Genomic DNA, 17,508 nt, shown 5'->3' on the forward strand with positions numbered 1-17,508 from the left:
GGGACACTTATTTCTGGGAGCCAGGCTGCTGGGGTAGCCCCTCAGGAGCCCCTGGCCCCACAACAGACAGACACAATAACCCGGAGTCCCACCCAGTCGCACATAAATAGGAGGAGTCAGCAAAGGGGAAGGAGACAGGACAAAGGACCCTGCAGTTCCTATGCTAGTGTGGTGGGGCGGCAGCGCTTCAGCCACAGCCCGTCTCTTTTCCGTTTCCACACTGAGACTTTCATCTGCTCCAAAAAACTCTGGAGCCAACTCAGCAGCCCTCGGCCGCCTTCCTGGCGGCCCCTGTCACGGTCTCCTAGACAGTGAGTCAAGAGTCAAGAACACCAATGAGTCAAGAAAACCAAGATGGGTTTCTCTTAAAAAAATAAAATAAAAAGCAAACCAAACAACAAAATTTGCTTCCGTCCTTTGTACCTCCCAGTTCTGACGGGCGAACAGTGTGTCTCCTGACAACAAACCAACAAACCAAAAGAAACATGCTGAGCAGAAGCTGGGAGTCGGAATAAAAAACATATTGCACATGGTTACAAGAATCTTCCTGAGATCCCTCTTGCTGCAGATCCCCCAATACTGGTTTTTGATGCAACCAACCCCTTGCCTACCAGCGATGGTGACAGATACACCCCACGTCCCCATCCAGGCAGCATTAACAAGCATTCCACATTCTTACCCTTTGCTATTAGCCAAAATCAAAGCCCGGGCTGGTGTCACCTGACATACCATAAGCAACTGGTGGAGGGAGGTGGGGATGGTGTCCACCTTCGTTATCCCCCTCCAGCCCCCGGGTGGTCATCAAAGTTCTACAGCATCCAAGACATGGAATCTTCTGGGACCAAGAGCCTTCGAGGTGGTTCTCACCCATCGCGTGCTTCTGAAAAGGGAGCTCTGGTGCTACTGCGGGTCCATCCCAAGATGGGTTAAAACTGACAGTCTCGCGGGGGACAGGCAGAGTGTGGCAATTAAACTTGTTTCTTTTCTCTTAAGGAATTTTTGTTTTTTTCAAGTATCACAAAATCCCTGATGTAGTATGTAAACACGACATCTTGCGGAACAGAAAGCTAGATCACTTGGGGAAGCAGCAGCATGTGAAGTATCTAAAAGGCCGGAAAAAGTTTCACGTTCAAAAACAAAAGGCGAGACAGCCACTCGCAGGGTCTTGCAAGGAGGCACTCAGCCCACATGCACAGGCCTCTCGGTGGAGCCAAAGGTGGGGAGAACCCACCACGGCTGGCTTCAGGGTCCTGAGAAGGCGCCAGGCCGCCCCTTCTTTGTCAGTGACGTGGCTGCCATCGGCTAAGAGCGAAGAAGTCTCTGAGGCCCAAACTGGAGGTGCTTGTGGGCTAGTATTCTGGCCTCTTCCCAAGTCTTTCTTGATTCACTGGACCCCTGCTTGGGGGAACAGCCACTGAGCCTTCTTTATACCCCAGGCACACATGGGAGAGGATTTTCAGAGGAATGCTCTCGGTGGTGAGGTATGTCATTGAATGCTTTGCTTGGGTCAGTTTTATTTAAAGGGAAAAAACAAAAAAACAAAAAAACAAGCCCTTTTTACGTCCAAGGGCACTGGGCTCTCGGGCAGGGCCTCCAGGCACCTCACCTGGCTCAGCTCTCCTCTGGGGTGTTCTCTTCCTCTGCCTGGCTCTTTGAGGCTCGCCCATGTGGCCCAAAGTTGGCCTATCTGTCAAAACAGCCTGCAGGGAACAAGTGGCTCCCGCTGAAGTAGCTGCTTCCGTAGGTGGTAGCAAGGCAGTGCCTGGGCTCGGCTGCAATGGTCATCTGCATGCTAAGAGATGCGGGGACAGACATGGGACACATGTCCAGGGGCTGGAGGGTGGGGTAAGGAGCGTGGAGGGAGGAGCCAGTGCCTCCCGGGAGCAGGCTCCCTGAGCGGTGGGCCTGCAGCGAGTCCCTGTAGGCCAAGCATAGGTCCTGCACGGGGGCCTGGAGCTGGGCCAGGGTCGTCGTCGCCTGGCTGAGGGCAGGGTAGGCAGGCGGCTGGAACAGCACTTGGGTGGGGGCTGGGGGCGTGCCGGGCACCATGGCCAAGGCTTGGCTCTTGACTGTGACGGCATCCTTGAGGACATTGTCATACGCTCTGAAAAAAGAGAGTCCAGTGAGATTTGAAGGTCAAAGAGAACGAGACACCTGGGTGTACCTCTACCTTCCTTCGTACCTGGGACCCGGAGAGGTGCATGCACTCTGATACTGCGGTCCCAACCACACTGTGCTGGAGGGTCTGCATGTGCCCTCGGCTGTTCCCCAACTAGACTCAGGCCTCAGATTTCAGGTTGGAGCAGCTTTTCCCACAAAGCCTGACCTCTCAAGACTAGGCTGAGCAGTCCCTGTGGCCCCTGCCCTGCCCCACCTTGGAGGACAACTCAGGTCCCATCTGCTTTTCTCGCCTCTGCATTTCCAACACCTGGCACAGCCAAGTGCTTTGGGTGCTGAATGAGCACACAGCACAAGCTCTACCTTCTAGGCCTTTCTGGGCTCACTCTATCCCCAGCTGGGCTACTCCTTAGCTTTTAAGCACCAAGTAAATTGCCCACTGGGGTCTAAGTGTCTCCCTCTGAAAAGGGGGATGATGCAATAGGGATTTTTCCCATCTCGGAAAAAAAGCTCCCCATAAAACTTTTTGGGAAAACAAAACAATTAGAGGCTTATGTAAGAAAGGAGCAAATGGAAGCTATGACTAATCCAAGAAGGGGCTATCCCAAAGTGGCAGCCATCAGTGAAGAGTGAGGCCGGGCTGAATTGGGGTGCACACCTGCCATCGCGGCAACTTGGGAGGCTGAGGCAGGAGATGGAAAGTTTGAGGCCAGCCAGGGCAACTTAGTGAGACTCTGTCTCAGAATAAGAAATAAAGCCGGCTGCAGTGGTGCACACCTGTAATCCCATCTGCTGGGCAGGCTGAGGCGGGAGGACTGCCAGTTCAAAGCCAGCCTCCACAATTTAGCGAGGCCCAAAACAACTTAGTGAACTCAACCTGCCTCAAAATAAAAAAATAAAACAGGCCGGGGATGTGGTTCAGTGGTTAAGCACCTCTGGGTTCAATCCCTGATACTAAAAAAATAAGTAAATAAATAAATTATAAAAAGGGCTGGGAACATTGTGCAGTGATAGAGTGTGGCTGGGCTGGTGGCTAAATCGAGGACAGCCATCAGCACTCTGATCAGGCTGTGTTCTCTGACTTTGGGGACCTTTTAAAAAACACACAATTTAAGACAAAGCCTAGGGAGCAGGACTGACAATTTTGAGAGCAGGTAGCCACCAGCCAAGCATGGGACCTGAGGAATTTTGCTGTCACCATGCAGGTCTACATCCAAGATGTACCGCCATCTGTTGGGTGCAAGAGGGAGTGCACTGGGGGTGGCCACGCAGGATCTGTCCTGTCTGCCCTCCTCCCTGAGGTCCCCATGGACCTCTTTGGACTCCAATATCCATTTCACAATGGAGGATCCAAGATGCCGTTAAGCATGTTCTCTGATACACCAAACATTTCTTTCCCAAGATTCCCAGGGGCCCTTGTAAAGACGCTGCAGCTTCTTAGGTAAAGCCACTTGGGGTTTAGCTGGATAGGTCAGTTTCACAGCCATTTCTGAGAAAAGTAGCTTGTAAAAGCCCCTCAGTGTGATTATCCATAAGATTACACTGGGCTTAGATCAAAGAGCCCAGATGTTAATTTTTATTTTTGGTACTGGGGATTGAACCCAGAGGTGTTTAACCACCGAGCCACATTTCCAGTCCTTTTAATTATTTTTTTAAATTTTGAGACAGGGTCTTGCTAAGTTGCTCAGGGCATCACTAAGTTGCTGAGACTGGCTTTGGAATTGTGATCCTCCTGCCTCAGGCCCCAGAGTCACTAGGATTAAAGGTGTGCACCACTGTGCCCAGCAGCCCAGGTGTGCAGAAGGAGGGGCACCCAGCCTCTCTTCTCCCTTGCTCCCTGATCTTAAAAATGCAAACCCAAAGCTACCCCAAATAGAAAGGGGCAATTCCCTAACCCCAATTCTATCAGGAGACACAGTAGGTGAGGCCCTAGACTCAGGAAATCCCCCATGCCCTGAGGTGGGCTTCAAGGGCAAGTGGAACCTCAATTTTTTAAGAAACACAGAGATCAGGAGAGGAACCTACACCAGCAGGATTTCAATACACGTGCTAAGATGTTCCAGGGAATAGTTTGAGATCCTCTGTAGGTCTCTGGTCCAGTAGGGAGAAAGCTGCAGGCAGATCCTGGAGGCCCCAACACAGGCTGCAGCAACCACAGAAGGCTGGAATTTGTAGAATATATGATCTGAAAGAGAATCCCACAGGGAGTCAGCACCCTTGGAGTCCTGTGCCTGTTCTGAGAACTGGCAGACAAATGAATCAGTTCAAAGGCTATTCACCGATGCTCTATAAATAGGATAAAAACTTGAAAAATATGAAGTTCCATTATTAAATATTTTTTCCCCAAAGACACCTTTGCTCTCAGTTTGGGGGATTAGCTTAGACAAGTGATTTTTCAAATTATTGTCCATGAGTCCTGTGGGGCCACATGGGGCTGGCTGATGGGCTACAAACAGAACTGTAACTCATCTGTCCTGTTTTAGTTGTCATGGGTGAATGACACACCATTTCAAAGGACTCTGTTTTAGGGCATGACTGAAGGCTGCTTAGTAATAGCAACAATGCTTGATCCACAGTAGGTGCTCAGTGAATGAATAAACTGCTACAGGAATTTGATATTTATAACTACAATGGGCACCTTCCCTAGGTTTACTGAGAAATCTCATATCCTACTAAGATAGCCGGCAACAGAGCAAAGCTGATACTATTTTTATACAAAGGCCAACAGCTGAAATTCCTACAGTTTTCATGAATGGTATTGGTTTTCATGAATGGTATTGGTTTTCAGTGCCTTCCTATGTTGTCTTAAATTGCTCTTGACTTTCAATTACTTGAACTTTCACCTTTTAGGGTATCAGTCAGTTAGGGAGGTATTCTAGTTAGAAGCACAGTTGTGGAGTCAGGCTCCCAGGTTCAAATCCTAGTAATGATCTTGGGTAAGTTAGGTAATTTTTAAAAAAAAAAATTTTGTAGATATCGATGGACCTTTATTTCGTTCATTTATTTATATGCAGTGCTGAGAATCAAACCCAGTGCCTCACACAGGCTAGGCAAGTGCGCTACCAGTGAGCACAACTCTGGCCCCAAGTTAGGTCACTTTTTAAATATCAGTTTCCTCACTTCTAAAATGATGCTTGTGTGAGGTCACTGTAAAGTTCAAATGAGACAATGTGTGCATAGCTCTGGACCAACAAGTCTGCACACAGTAAGCACTCGATTCATGCTTGATATCAGGACCATGAATACTGCCATTCATGATCTTTCTGGATTGTGGCAGGTGATCGAGTGTGTGGTAGGTGATCAAGTGGTTTTATCTGCATTATTTCTGATTGGTATGTCACCTCACACCTACATTCTAAGACACTGTGAAGAGAGGGGTTTCAAGTAGGGGTCCCCAAACTGGGTAACCTTTATTGCTAAAACAGATGTAAACACAATTCCATCTCATATCCTACTGTATAGTGAAGCTCTTTGGGGATGACTGAGCTGTGACTCTGTGCTATTCAAATCATCTGCAATGTTCAGGTTACCATAAACAGATTATGGGTTGAGCTGTAGTTTGCTGGGGACCAGATGCCTCTCCAGCAGCCTCTGCTGTTTATTCTACATGCAGACCTAGATGGACATGCCCTTCAGTGCCTTCTGATCCAAGCCCTGTGTGTGTGTGGTGGGGACCCCAGCCACCTCTGCTGCCCTCACCTTGCAGGGTGACCTCTAGGAAGTAATGGGCGTATTCCTTGAGGCACTCTTTGGTCTTGCGGGGGCAGGTGGTGGGCCAGGTGTGGCAGTGGTGGTCCTTTTGGCTGACAGAGGCCAAGAGGTAGTAGTCCAGGAAGTGGGCAGGTGTGGGCAGGCACAGGTTCCAGCTGAAGGCCTCGAGGAGCAGCAGCTCTGTGCTCAGCAGCTCCTTCTTGGTGAGGGAGAAGTTCTGGCTGCTCAGGATCCTTGTGCTGTTTATCTGCTCCAACTTGGGTACGTGGTCTTCCCTGTCCTCAAACTTACCTACAGGGAAGCAGAAGCAGATGTTACTGACACACAGGAAGCGAAAGGCCATCTTATAGCACCTGGACAGTGTGGGCAGGGAGGAAAGAAAGCAGAGAGACTGGACTTCGGATGGGTTTTAAAAGCTCATTCCAGGTCTGCCAAACCTGGACTTGACTCCTCAAGCCTCTGCTTCTGGCTGTGATCATGGCCAAGGGGTCTCAGCCTCTCTGGGGCTCAGCTTCCTTTTTTTTTTTTTTTTGTATTGGGGATTGAACCCAGGTCCTTGCATATGCTAGGCAAGTGTTCTGCCACTGAGCTACACTGCCAGTCTTTTATAAAAAAACAATTTTTATTTTGAGACAAGGTCTCACTAAGTTGCAGAGGCTGGCCTTGAACTTGTGATCTTTCTGCCTCAGCCTCCCAAGAAGCTGGGATTACAGGTGTGCAACACCACATTTGGTTTCCGCTTCTTCATCTATAAAATGGAACCTACACTTCGGTTTCCGCTTCTTCATCTATAAAATGGAACCTACACTTCGGTTTCCGCTTCTTCATCTATAAAATGGAACCTACACTTCATAAGGCTTTTATACATTCAATGAGAAAACACACACCGAATGCTCAGACTGGTGTCTGGGACACAAGAGAGGCGAAGAGAACAGCCAGCAACATCAGTCAGGTCAAGCTCTGGGGGATAGGTGCTCCCCAACACCCTGAATGGCTTTCACTTATCCAACCTCCAAGCCACAGTGAGAATGACCTTGCAAATCTGACCTTGTTCCCTCCCAATGTGGAAAAGCCCTTCAACGGCCCCTCTGCATTCTCTATGTGGGTATGAGCTTGGGTTGCCTTGGAAACAGCTGGCTCAGAAGGTGAGCCCAGGAAAGACTGATAGGTTGGAAGAGAAAGCAGGAAGGGGGAAAAAGCCTCAGAGGGCATATTAGCAAGCACCACTGTGGGCAGCTGGAGCTTGACCCTTGAAGGTTTCTTCGAAACTGTCTGAAATACCGTCCCTGGGTTACTCTACCCTAGTTTTGGGAAACAGAAGCATTGACCTATCCATTCTTGGTTGTTATCAGTTGTGGACAGCTCCCAGGAGCCACAGAGGCTCCTCATGTACCAAGGGCCAAGGTCCAGGGGCTGTGTTTGTGTGTGTGGGGGGGCTCATGACAGTTCCCCTCCCTGGAATGCCCTTCCCCATTCCCGCCACTGGGCCAACCCTGATCTGCCCATCACCTGCCAAGTCACTGCCTCTTGGAAGCTCCCACTCCCACATCAGTGCCAGGCCCCTCAAAGGCCTGTCCACAGTCTGGCCACCTGTGGCCTCCAAGCTCAGCCTTGTGGGGTGCAAAGCAGCTAAGGCAATGTCAGAAAGGTGGTGGGCGGCCCGGTGGACCTCAAAGGGAACAGCAAACAAAGCCTCTGTGCACCTGCTCACAACTGCAAGGGCCTCTGACCCAGTTCCCAGCAGCCTCTGGAACTTTTCAAGAGATAAGGCAATGCCAACCACAGGCTGCTCTACAAGAGAAACAACCCATTCCTGAACTCAAAGACCATCACTGCGAAATGAAACAGGCCTCCGGGCAGCCAGGCTCTGTGTTCTCAGTGTGCCCAGTAACAGCGACTAAGTGAGAATGTCGACACAGGAAGCTCTGGTCTGACACGGTTAGGAGATGAGCAAGTGACAAGTCCCAAAGAGGGAAGGGCAGAGACTGACAGCCTGTGTCCCACCTCCTCCCACAGCCCCTCCAGCCCCTTCCACAGTCAGCGGGAGGGCGCTGCCCCCATCACACACCTTCTCGGGTCTTGCACTTCTGGGCAGTGGGGCAAGGAACCACAAGCTGCCCCGGGGGAAGAGCCCTGTGCACCACTGGGATCCGGTCACTAGTGGCTTCTAAGTCTCACGCCCAACACTCCCAGGGGCAGGACACAGCCATGTGAAACTGACCCCTCACCTACCTCATCTAGGATCTCTCAGGAATCAGGGCAGAGGCCACTAAACATCATCTTAGCACTTCTCATGTCCAGATTACTTGTTATCGGTATTAACATGAACGGCCGGTCCCGGCTTGGCTTCTAAGACCTCCGGTTCCTACCTTCATGGGTTTGGCCCGTTTGTTGCTCTGCCTTCACTTTCCAGCAGTGCCTGGCGCCCAAGCAGGTGCCCAGTTTACTCCGTGAACAAACGGTCACTCATTTCTGGATAGTGGTATTTGGGGTGATTTGAGTTTCTCTAATGATCTTATAGTCTGTTTTTCTCCAACAACCCTATATTCATTGTGCAATTTAAAAAGGAAGAATTTTTTTTTTTCTAAATTGCCCAGGTGTTCCTGAACCTTGTGCTGAACAGCTGAGGCAACTTCAGTTGTATGCACATATGCTAGGCAAGTGCTCTACCACTGAGCTATGCCCCCAGCCCCATGATCTCTTTTTTCTTCACAGTGAGGCGTATTGTGCTGGGGGTGGCATTAAGACCCTTGCAGGGTATTGCTGGCAGCCAGCAATCTATGGCAACCCACCCACGCGGCAGATGTGCTCAATCAGATTAGTTTCCTCCTCCTCCCTGCTTTTCAAACCTTTCAGAACTCTGCTATCAGGCCCAAGAGGATTACCCTCCAATGGAAGGGCCATGGCTTACTGAGGAATCTCATTTTACCAGGTCCTCCCCCCTGCTGGGGAGGCCACCCTGCTCCCCACCCCACCTCTGCAAGCCAGAGCCAGGCAGAGCTGGGTCTGAATCCTCAATGAGTTTGCTCTGGACCTAACAGCTCTAAATTCTACAGGCAGTTTTATTTGTTTGTAATGTAGGAACACACCCCATGTGAAGAGGAAATGGTCACACGGAATGGAGAGTACTTTGCAAGCACCCAGCACCCAGAAGAGGCCTGTGCTTTATACTGGCCCTGCAGCGGAACCCCCCAGATAGGCTCCTCTAGGCTTCCCAGGGTGGGAGAACCCAGCTTCTACACCCAGAAGCCACTTTGGAGTCCCTGCTCTTCCTCTGCCCTGGCTGACCCCAGCTTAGTGACTATTTCCCAGCCCCAAACATTTTGCAGCCAGAAGTTCCTTAATGTTGCACGTGGCCTGCAGACTTTCCTCCCCTCCTCCCAGGACCACGAGCCTTTGTCCCCAGTGCTCCCACCACCAACACAGTTCCTCAGCTGCTTCCTCCTTATCGACAGACTGCAGACGACAGATGCCTGCAAGTCTTCAGGCCGGTCCCCTGGGAGAGAAGGGGGACAGAAGTATGAGTCTTTCTCAGTCAGAAAATGGCCACTGGCTCTCTCTGATTTCCTTTTTCATCTTGAAAATCTTCGCATCCGTAGAAATGATGGAAGATTAGAATGAGTGCTTATGACCCTTCACCCAGATTCCCCAATTGTGGACACTCAGCCACACTGGTTCTGAGTTTCTGTGTGTATGCTGTATATAAATATTGCTTCCTCTGGACCATTGCTGGTGAACATGCAGACATGATATGGCACCCCGAACATGTCAGCATCTGTTCCTGAGGACATTTTCCTACGAATCATGATACTATCGGCAATTCCAAGGAAACGACATTAATTACAACATCTTCTGATATTCAGTTCAGTTCATCTTTCTTTTTTGCAAGGTACTGAAAATGCCTTTTACAACCTGTTTTTAGGATCTAGGATCCAAACTAGGTTCACACATGGAGTCTTTATATCTCTTCAGTCTCATTTTTTGGTCTCATTGACTTTGGAAGAACCCAAGCTATTCTGGATTTGCCAGATGGGTTTCCTCATGGTGAGGTACAGGTCAATGTGGGCAAGAAAACCACAGAAGTGATGTTCAATCTGTCTTACTGTCACATCAGGAGTTACAGACATCGCCAATCTGTCCCAGCAAAGCGAGGTTTGAAAGCTTGGTTACGGTGGTGACACCAGACCCCTCCATTTTGAAGGTACCACCTTCCCTGTGAAATTAACCAGGAACCTGTGAGGTGACACCTTGAGACTGTGAATATCCTGTTCCCACATCCTTTGTCTCAGTGACTTGGCAATCACCAGCGATCCTTTCTTGGATGAATTATTACATCAGGGGTTGAAACAGATGTGTCACCAACCCTATCATTCCGTCTATACTTTTCTTTTTGATGTTCACATTACCGCAAACCTGATTTCTGGAGCCCTCTTGATATACTTGTAAGATTGAAAGTGACCCTACACCCACAGAGACACTGAAGCTCTCTGAGGCTGGGCACACGCCTGTGCATCCTTGGTGCTACTGGTGAAGTGCCTAAGCAATGTCTCACGCGTGCCTTCTGCACACCTGGTGACACCATTCCCTGAGGCTGCTTCCACAGAAAACTGCGGCAGTTTATGGCAGGTCACGGCTCGTGGACTGATGATTAGATGTCCACCCAAGTGGCATAAACCTATTTTTTAAAACAATAATCATTGAGCTACATCCCTAGTCCTTTTTGTTTTTTGAGACAGGATCTTGATAAATTGCTGAGAGTCTTGATAAGTTGCCCAGGTTGGCCTTGAATTTGTGATCTTCCTGTCTCAGTCTCCCAAGGGTCTGGGATTGCAGGTGAGCATCTGTGATCACAGATGAGGACGTGGTGGCAACTCCCTGTTGATCAACTTCAGTAGGAAAGGTTGCAAATTGGCTTTTCTTTTTACAGGTTTTTTTTTTTGTTGTTGTTGTTTGTTTTTTTTTTTGGTATCAGGGATTGAACTCAGGGGCACTGACCACTGGGCCACATACCCAGCCCTATTTTGTATTATATTTAGAGACAGGGTCTCACTGAGTTGCTTAGTGCCTCGCTTTTGCTGGGGCTGCTTTGAACTTGTGATCCTCCTGCCTCAGCCTCCCCAGCTGCTGGGATTATAGGTGTGCACCACCGTGACCAACTTTTTACAGTATTTTTTTAAAAAATTGTGGTAAAAACCACATAACATAAAATTTACCATTTTTAAATGTACAGTTTAGTGACATTAAGTACATTGACAATGATGTGTCACCAGCACCGCCAACATAAGCCATCTCCAAAATTCTTATGGTCTTGCAAACCTGAAACTCCGTACCCATGGAACACACCCCTGTTCCCTCTCCCTGCAGCCCCTGGCCACGGCTGCTCCTTTCTGTCTCTATGAAGGTGACCTCCCTGAACACTGGTTTGTCCTTTTCTTGCAGGGCAGACCCAACAAGATTCCTGAGTTTTCTGAATTAGGGCCAAGAGAAACAACACTTTTAATTGCTGGGGGGGGGGGGGACAACAAAAACCTGTTTTGGAAAATTTTAAATATATGTACTAAAACAAAAGAAAAAAAAAGGAAAGAAAGAGAAAATGTTGTAATGAACCCCCATAAACACACTGACTAGCTTCCAGCAATCATCATCATTTACAACGCCTTTTAAAAAAAATTCTTAAAACAAAAAAAAAAAGGCAAACCCCATGAAATGAGACTGAAAATTCAGTTGTTTCCCCCATTCCTGCTGTCCAGGGCTGGGCACTGGCCTCCCTCAAGTAGACAGGCTGCTTCCTGCACTGTGCCCCGTTAATCTCCCCAGCAGTCCTTCCTGCCTGGCAAGGTGCCCATTTACAACTCACGCAGCGTTACCTGCTGCCCGCTCAGCCGCTAAACACAGGCTCTGACAAGAGGCCAGAGTTTCCTGCTAAAGAGAACCAGGTTTAAAGCAAAAGCTGGCTACTTCCTTCCCTAAAGAAATGCAATACTTAAAAAAAAAAAAAAAAGGCGAAGCTATGGCTCCCCAAGAACTGCCACTCTCCTTTTAGACATGTCTCTCCCCTTTTCATCTGAGAAAGGACCAAAATTTGAGCAGGAACTGAGACCTCATGGCTACCCTGGGACCCTGCAGCAGCCCCCCGCCCTACCATGCATATGCTGGTGATGCTGATGATGAACCTGGCCAGACAGAGAGAGGGCTGCCCCAATGGCATCCTGACCTTGCCTAACCTTCAGGTAGAACTTGGCACCTTCCCAGGCAAGAGTGGGAAGTGCCAGGCAGTGGAGGTGATTGGGACCCAAGAGGAATCAGACAGATCTGGTAGACAGGGCTTTTTCTCAGTGTCACAAAACCTCCTGGGGACAGAGAAGTGGAGGCCCAAGCAGGGCTAGCTAGGCTCAAGGTGGACCTTTCTGATGCTAATTCTTTTTTATTCGTCCTTCTTCCTCAGAGGAAAAAGATGGACCAGGACTGGCAGAACCCAGTCAGTTTTATTTATGACCATGGAGTCAGTGACCAGAGAGATCCAGGATTCTGGAGGAGGCCCTCTCTAAGGGCCTCAAGTGGAGGCTTAGGGGCTGGTTACCATCTGAGTTTGGGCAATCACTTGGAACCCTGTGCCTCACAGGGTGGTAGGGAGGCTCAAGGAGCTATCTCAGGGAACATGTGGGGCAATGGGCTCCCTGGCACCCAGGAAGTTCTCTTCCATGGCAGCAGTAGCTGCTGTCTTATTCACTGAAAGTGATATTTATTCTTTGTGCCCCAGGCCTAGCATCTTCTAAAGTCCTGCTTTTTTTGTTTTTTGTTGTTTTGGGTACAAGGGATTGAACCCAGGGGTTCATAACCACTGAGCCACAACCCCAGTCTTTTTTTTTTGAGGTGGGGGGAGTGCAAGGGATTTAACTCAGAGGCACTTGACCACTGAGACACATCCCCAGCCCTATTTTGTATTAGAGATATGGTCTCACTGAGTTGCTCAGTGCCTTGATAAATTACTGAGGCTGGCTTTGAACTCACAATCCTTCTGCCTCTGCCTCCTGAGCCACTGGGATTACAGGCGCACACCACCGTACCTGGCCCCAGTCCTTTATTATTTTGAGACAAGGTCTCACTAAATTGCTTAGGGCCTTGCTAAGTTGCTGAGGCTGGCCTCAAACTTGTGATCCTCTTGCTTTAGCCTCCTGATTTGCTGGGATTATAGGCATGTACCACCACGCCTGATTTCTAAAGTCCTATTTGTTGGGTATAAATAAACTGAAAATGTATAGCGTGATAACCAGTGCCACAGGCATTTTCTTATAGGTTCTGAAAATCGGGTGGGTGGAAATATGTTCAACAAAATGTTCCCCCAACTTCAACACAATCCCACTGACCAGGCTGGACAGTGTGGACACTACAGTTGTTCCAGCTTCCTTTCCCAGGTCTGTGACCTTGAACTTCAACCCTCCTGCTGATGGTTACAAGGTTCAGAGGCTGAGGGGAGTGTTGGCTCTGGGCTCTTTTCCAGATGCCCCCCACCTTGCCATGGGTGGGACTTTACCCAGGCCACTCAGCTGGTTAACAAGATGCAGAGAGTCCACATACCAGGATGTGAGCTCAGGGAAAGCAGGAACATCTTTGTTTGGCTCTCTGCAGCATTCAGGCCAGACACAGGTTGGGTACCAAAACACTCAGGGCAGCCTGAGCCACCCTCTCTGAGCCACCCCAGCAGGGGTGAAGGGGAGCCTTTCGGGCTGAGCTGGTCCTGCCCTTAGCAGGTACTATCTCAATTGATTCTGGTAACAACATTGGGAGGTTGGGGCTCCTCCCCATGTGGAAAAGGAAGCCCAGAAAGGTTAGGTGAGTTGCACAATCACCTAGATCCTAAAAGACAAAGGAGAATTAAAAGTCTGGCTGTCGGATCCCTAATGGGAGGGTGCTTACCTGTCATAGAATACTATAGCACAGAATTTAGCATGAGGTGTGTGTGTGTGTGTGTGTGTATGTATGTGTGTATTTTTAAACTGGGGATTGAACACAGGGGTGCTGACATTCACAGTCCCTTTTTAATTTTATTTTTTTTCCTTTATCTTGAGACAGGGTCTTGCTAAATTGCCCAGACTGGCTTCAAACTTGCAATCCTCCTGCTTTAGCTTCCTGAGTTGCTGAGATTACAGGTGTGGACCACCATGCACATGGTTTTTTGGTTTGTTTTTCCTGGTACCAGGGATTGAACCCATGGCCATGCATGCTAGGCAAGTGTTCTACCACTGAGCTAAGTCCCCAGACCGGATTTTTAAAATCAATGAATACGTGGTTCCTAAGTCCAGAGCTTTCTATGCCGCAAACATGAAACCTCATAGACTTTCAAGGCAATCCCACAGTCCCCAGGAACCTCTCTCTCTGGGTGTAGGAATTCCCATGGATGTGGGTGTCAAGCCAGCTGCAGCCACTCCCCATCTAACTACCTTGTTTTCTGAGAGTGCTCTACTTATGCTAATTGGCAATTTAATTCCAGAGCCTTTCTACTACAGATCCACATGATTAACAGGATGTAGGTGCCTCTCCCCCATACACCTTAAAATTTTTTTCCTTTGGCTTTTTGTAGTTATTGGAGACAAAAAGGATGCTTCCCTCCTCTTCCCCAAAGGAGGCTCTGCTTAGACATCAGCAGGCAAGCGTCTTTCTAGGAACCAGAGGAGACAGACCAGAGCCATTTGGTGGAGAAGCCAAGTCAGAAGACAGCTGAGACACCACGGAGGACCACATCCTCTGCAGAGGCAGTTTTAATTCTGCAATGCAGAAGACGGGCACAGAGCCACTCTAGGGAGGCTCAGCCACTAACTGGCCAGATGGTCTGGGGCATGTCTCCACTTCTTGGGCCTGTGCTTCCTCATCTGTGACATGGGGATAACAGAAGCAGACAGACTATGGTGAGGTTGACATGACAGCTCAGTGCTTAAAAACGGTGCCCTTTCCAAGTGGTGCTTAATTCAGGACCAACCTGTAATCACAGTAGCAGGTTTCTGGGTGGAATTTGATAAAGGGAAGAAAGTCAGGGACAAAGAAAACCCTTGCTCTGTAAGACAGTGCTGTGGTGATGGGTGATCCTCAGGGAGGAGGAGCCTTTAGACCCACCACCGGGGGCTGGGGAGTGGGTAGTACTAAGGACCTGCTCCAGCTGCCTCAAAGATCCCTGGCCCTTCTGGGGATTCCAAGCTCAGGAAATGTCCCCAATACCCATCAAACCAGGACCTCAGAGGCCTGTCCTGGTGTGATGGTGGAACCCCACCTGGCTGAGCTGACTTCCTGCCTAAGGATACAAAGAAAAGACTCCCTTCCTCTCTCCTTCCTTTCTTAGGAGCAAAGCTATTCTGCTCACGGCTGGGTTTCGTCTCTGGCATGGAGCAGGCCTGGATAAATAATGAATGGATGAGCGGATGCACGGGTGAAAAGGGGCGTGAAAGCCAGCTCAGCTCTGACAGGCTAGATCGATTCTCGGGTCCAATGCTGGAAACAGAGACTAGAGGTGAGGTTGTGTGGGTGGCTGTTTTCTTCAGGGAGCAAATTGTGGAAATGGCTCCCGCTCCAGAGGTGGCATTCAGCCAGCTGGGTCACACGCAGGCTTCCTGTCCTGCTTTTGAGGACTTCCTTGTCTTAGGATGGAGGAACTGGCACAATGACTTCACACAGTGAAGCTTCGGCCAACCCCTGATTCCTGTGCTCCACTTTGTAAGTGACCCAAATAATTTCACTGGCTGCCTGAAATCAGGGCCTGGGGCACGGGGGGCCACTTTCCCATGCATGGCTGGCATCAAGCATGAAAGAAGGGAGCCCTGAAGGTCAGGCGCCTGAAGTTCTTGGGTCACTGCTGGGCAGAATGCTCCTTCCTGACTCCCCAGGGACTGCCTCTGGACAGGTCTGATGGGGCTTTCGGCTGCGGGAAGAGCAGATTGAATTCTCCTGGCTGTGGGGTCAAAAGTGTGGACACCAGGGTCCCAGGTTCCCACTCCCACTGGAAGCAAGCAGAAGGAAGAGGAGAGGCAACCTCTCAAGGTTAGGAAAGCAGTCGCTTCCAGACAGGAAACCTAGTCCTGAGGGCTGGCGCTTTCATCCCGTCAGTCAATCTGTAGCTGGTGACCTCCCAGCAGTCTCTTCATTTGCTGGCCTGAGCCTTCCTGGTGTGGCAGGGGAGAGGGGATCTGACTAAAGGATTAAGGCCACTGTGCAAAAAAGTCACCAAGCCATCCCTGACTTGACCACCTGGCTCCTCATCCTGTCCATGCACCCAGCCAGCCCCCTGCCCCCAGCTGTGTGCTTTTACGTCAGTTACCTATTTCCCAGGCCTCAGTTTCCTCCCTGTTAATTGCAAAAAAAATAATACTGCCTATCTCATGGGATTGTTTCGAGATTAAATGAGTAAATGTGCATTAAAATAAAACACTGCTTGACGTGTGAACACTCAATAAACCTTAGCTATTTTATTTTATCACAGGGGCTAGGATTTACCCTCCACCCCAAACTACTGGGGGAAAATGTAATGAGATTAGAAGTGACTTTATTCATTTTTTTAATCTTCTAATTTTCTACAAGAAATAAATACCACTGTGCCACGGCGGGGGCGGGGGGGGGACCTTTAAAAACTCTTCAGAAGGCAAAACACTGCTGATTGAAACCTAGAAGCCAGAACTGGCAGTGTAACTGCCAGAGAAGGTTCCAGAATGCAGGTCTGCTCTGGTCCAAGAATATCTCAGTATGAACCTGCTTTTACAAGTGCCCACCAGTCAGGAGGCGTTGGAGTTTCCTAGAAGAGCCAAACGCCACCATGTCGGTGACAAAAAAGAGACTTTTCCTGTCTAGACACCGAAATACTTGTAATTATAATTAAGACGTAGGAGACGGGAGAGGCAGCACATGCTCCTTGAAGACAGTCTTGAAATCCTGGCAAACACACCAAACACGGAAATAATCTCTAATCTCAGCAGCAGGGTGCAGGCCTGTTTCCTTCGGGTCTTCAAAACCAAATGAAACAGCCAGCCTCAGTGACTTTGTGGGTGACGGCTGTGACCAGGGTCTAGTGAGCTCTCCACCACATGAACTGACCTAAGCAAGGCAAGTCAAAGCTCTGTTCCCGGTGGTTTTCCCAGGGAGCAACAAGTCTAATGCAGAAGGCTTCAGGGCTCTGTCCTCAGGACTTCAGTGTGAGCAGAGAACTGGGGCTGGGGTGCGGCTCAGTGGGAGATTCAGTGCTTAGTGTATGTAAGGCTCCGGGTTCAGTCTCCAGGACCCCAAACAAGAACCAAACCAAACCAAACAGGAGGATGGGCATAATACATCCTGGCCCTAATGGTACAAAATGTGCTGGAAGATAAGCATCCTCCATACCATGGCTAACATAAACAAAAAGAACCCTTCACTGACAGCCCGGCTCCTAGCAGCCGGACTTCAGAAAGTACAGAGAGCAGAGGGGCACCTGACACCAGTGTCCCTGTCATCTTCCAATCTTCCCACTAACAGCATGAAGCCAGTTTTCCTAAGGGCAAGGACACCTGCATGTTCTTAGAAGGGCGACTGGCTAGTTCTCAGCAAGTGCCCAGGGACCTGCTGGTAATGCCAGGCTTGTGGCTGTGTCTTTCAGAGATGTGTTTAGATCTTAAGTAACTTGAGGATGGGGGCTCCATTTATTTCATGTCCCACTGTCCCAGC

General features: G+C 49.4%; 1 protein-coding gene across 1 annotated transcript in view; it reads right to left on the minus strand.

Moving 5' to 3' along the window:
• Positions 1-1,683: 1,683 nt before the first annotated feature.
• Ccnjl (cyclin J like) overlaps positions 1,684-17,508 on the minus strand; it is a 52,744-nt gene continuing 36,919 nt past the window's right edge. Inside the window, exons 3-5 of the mRNA XM_026395384.2 lie at positions 5,818-6,120; positions 4,144-4,303; positions 1,684-2,104 (exon numbers count right to left, since the gene is read on the minus strand). Of these exons, the coding sequence (XP_026251169.1) occupies positions 1,684-2,104; positions 4,144-4,303; positions 5,818-6,120 (884 nt within the window). The remainder of the gene's footprint in view (positions 2,105-4,143; positions 4,304-5,817; positions 6,121-17,508) is intronic.

Source organism: Urocitellus parryii, chromosome 1, assembly GCF_045843805.1.
Source record: "Urocitellus parryii isolate mUroPar1 chromosome 1, mUroPar1.hap1, whole genome shotgun sequence".
Classification (NCBI taxonomy): domain Eukaryota; kingdom Metazoa; phylum Chordata; class Mammalia; order Rodentia; family Sciuridae; genus Urocitellus; species Urocitellus parryii.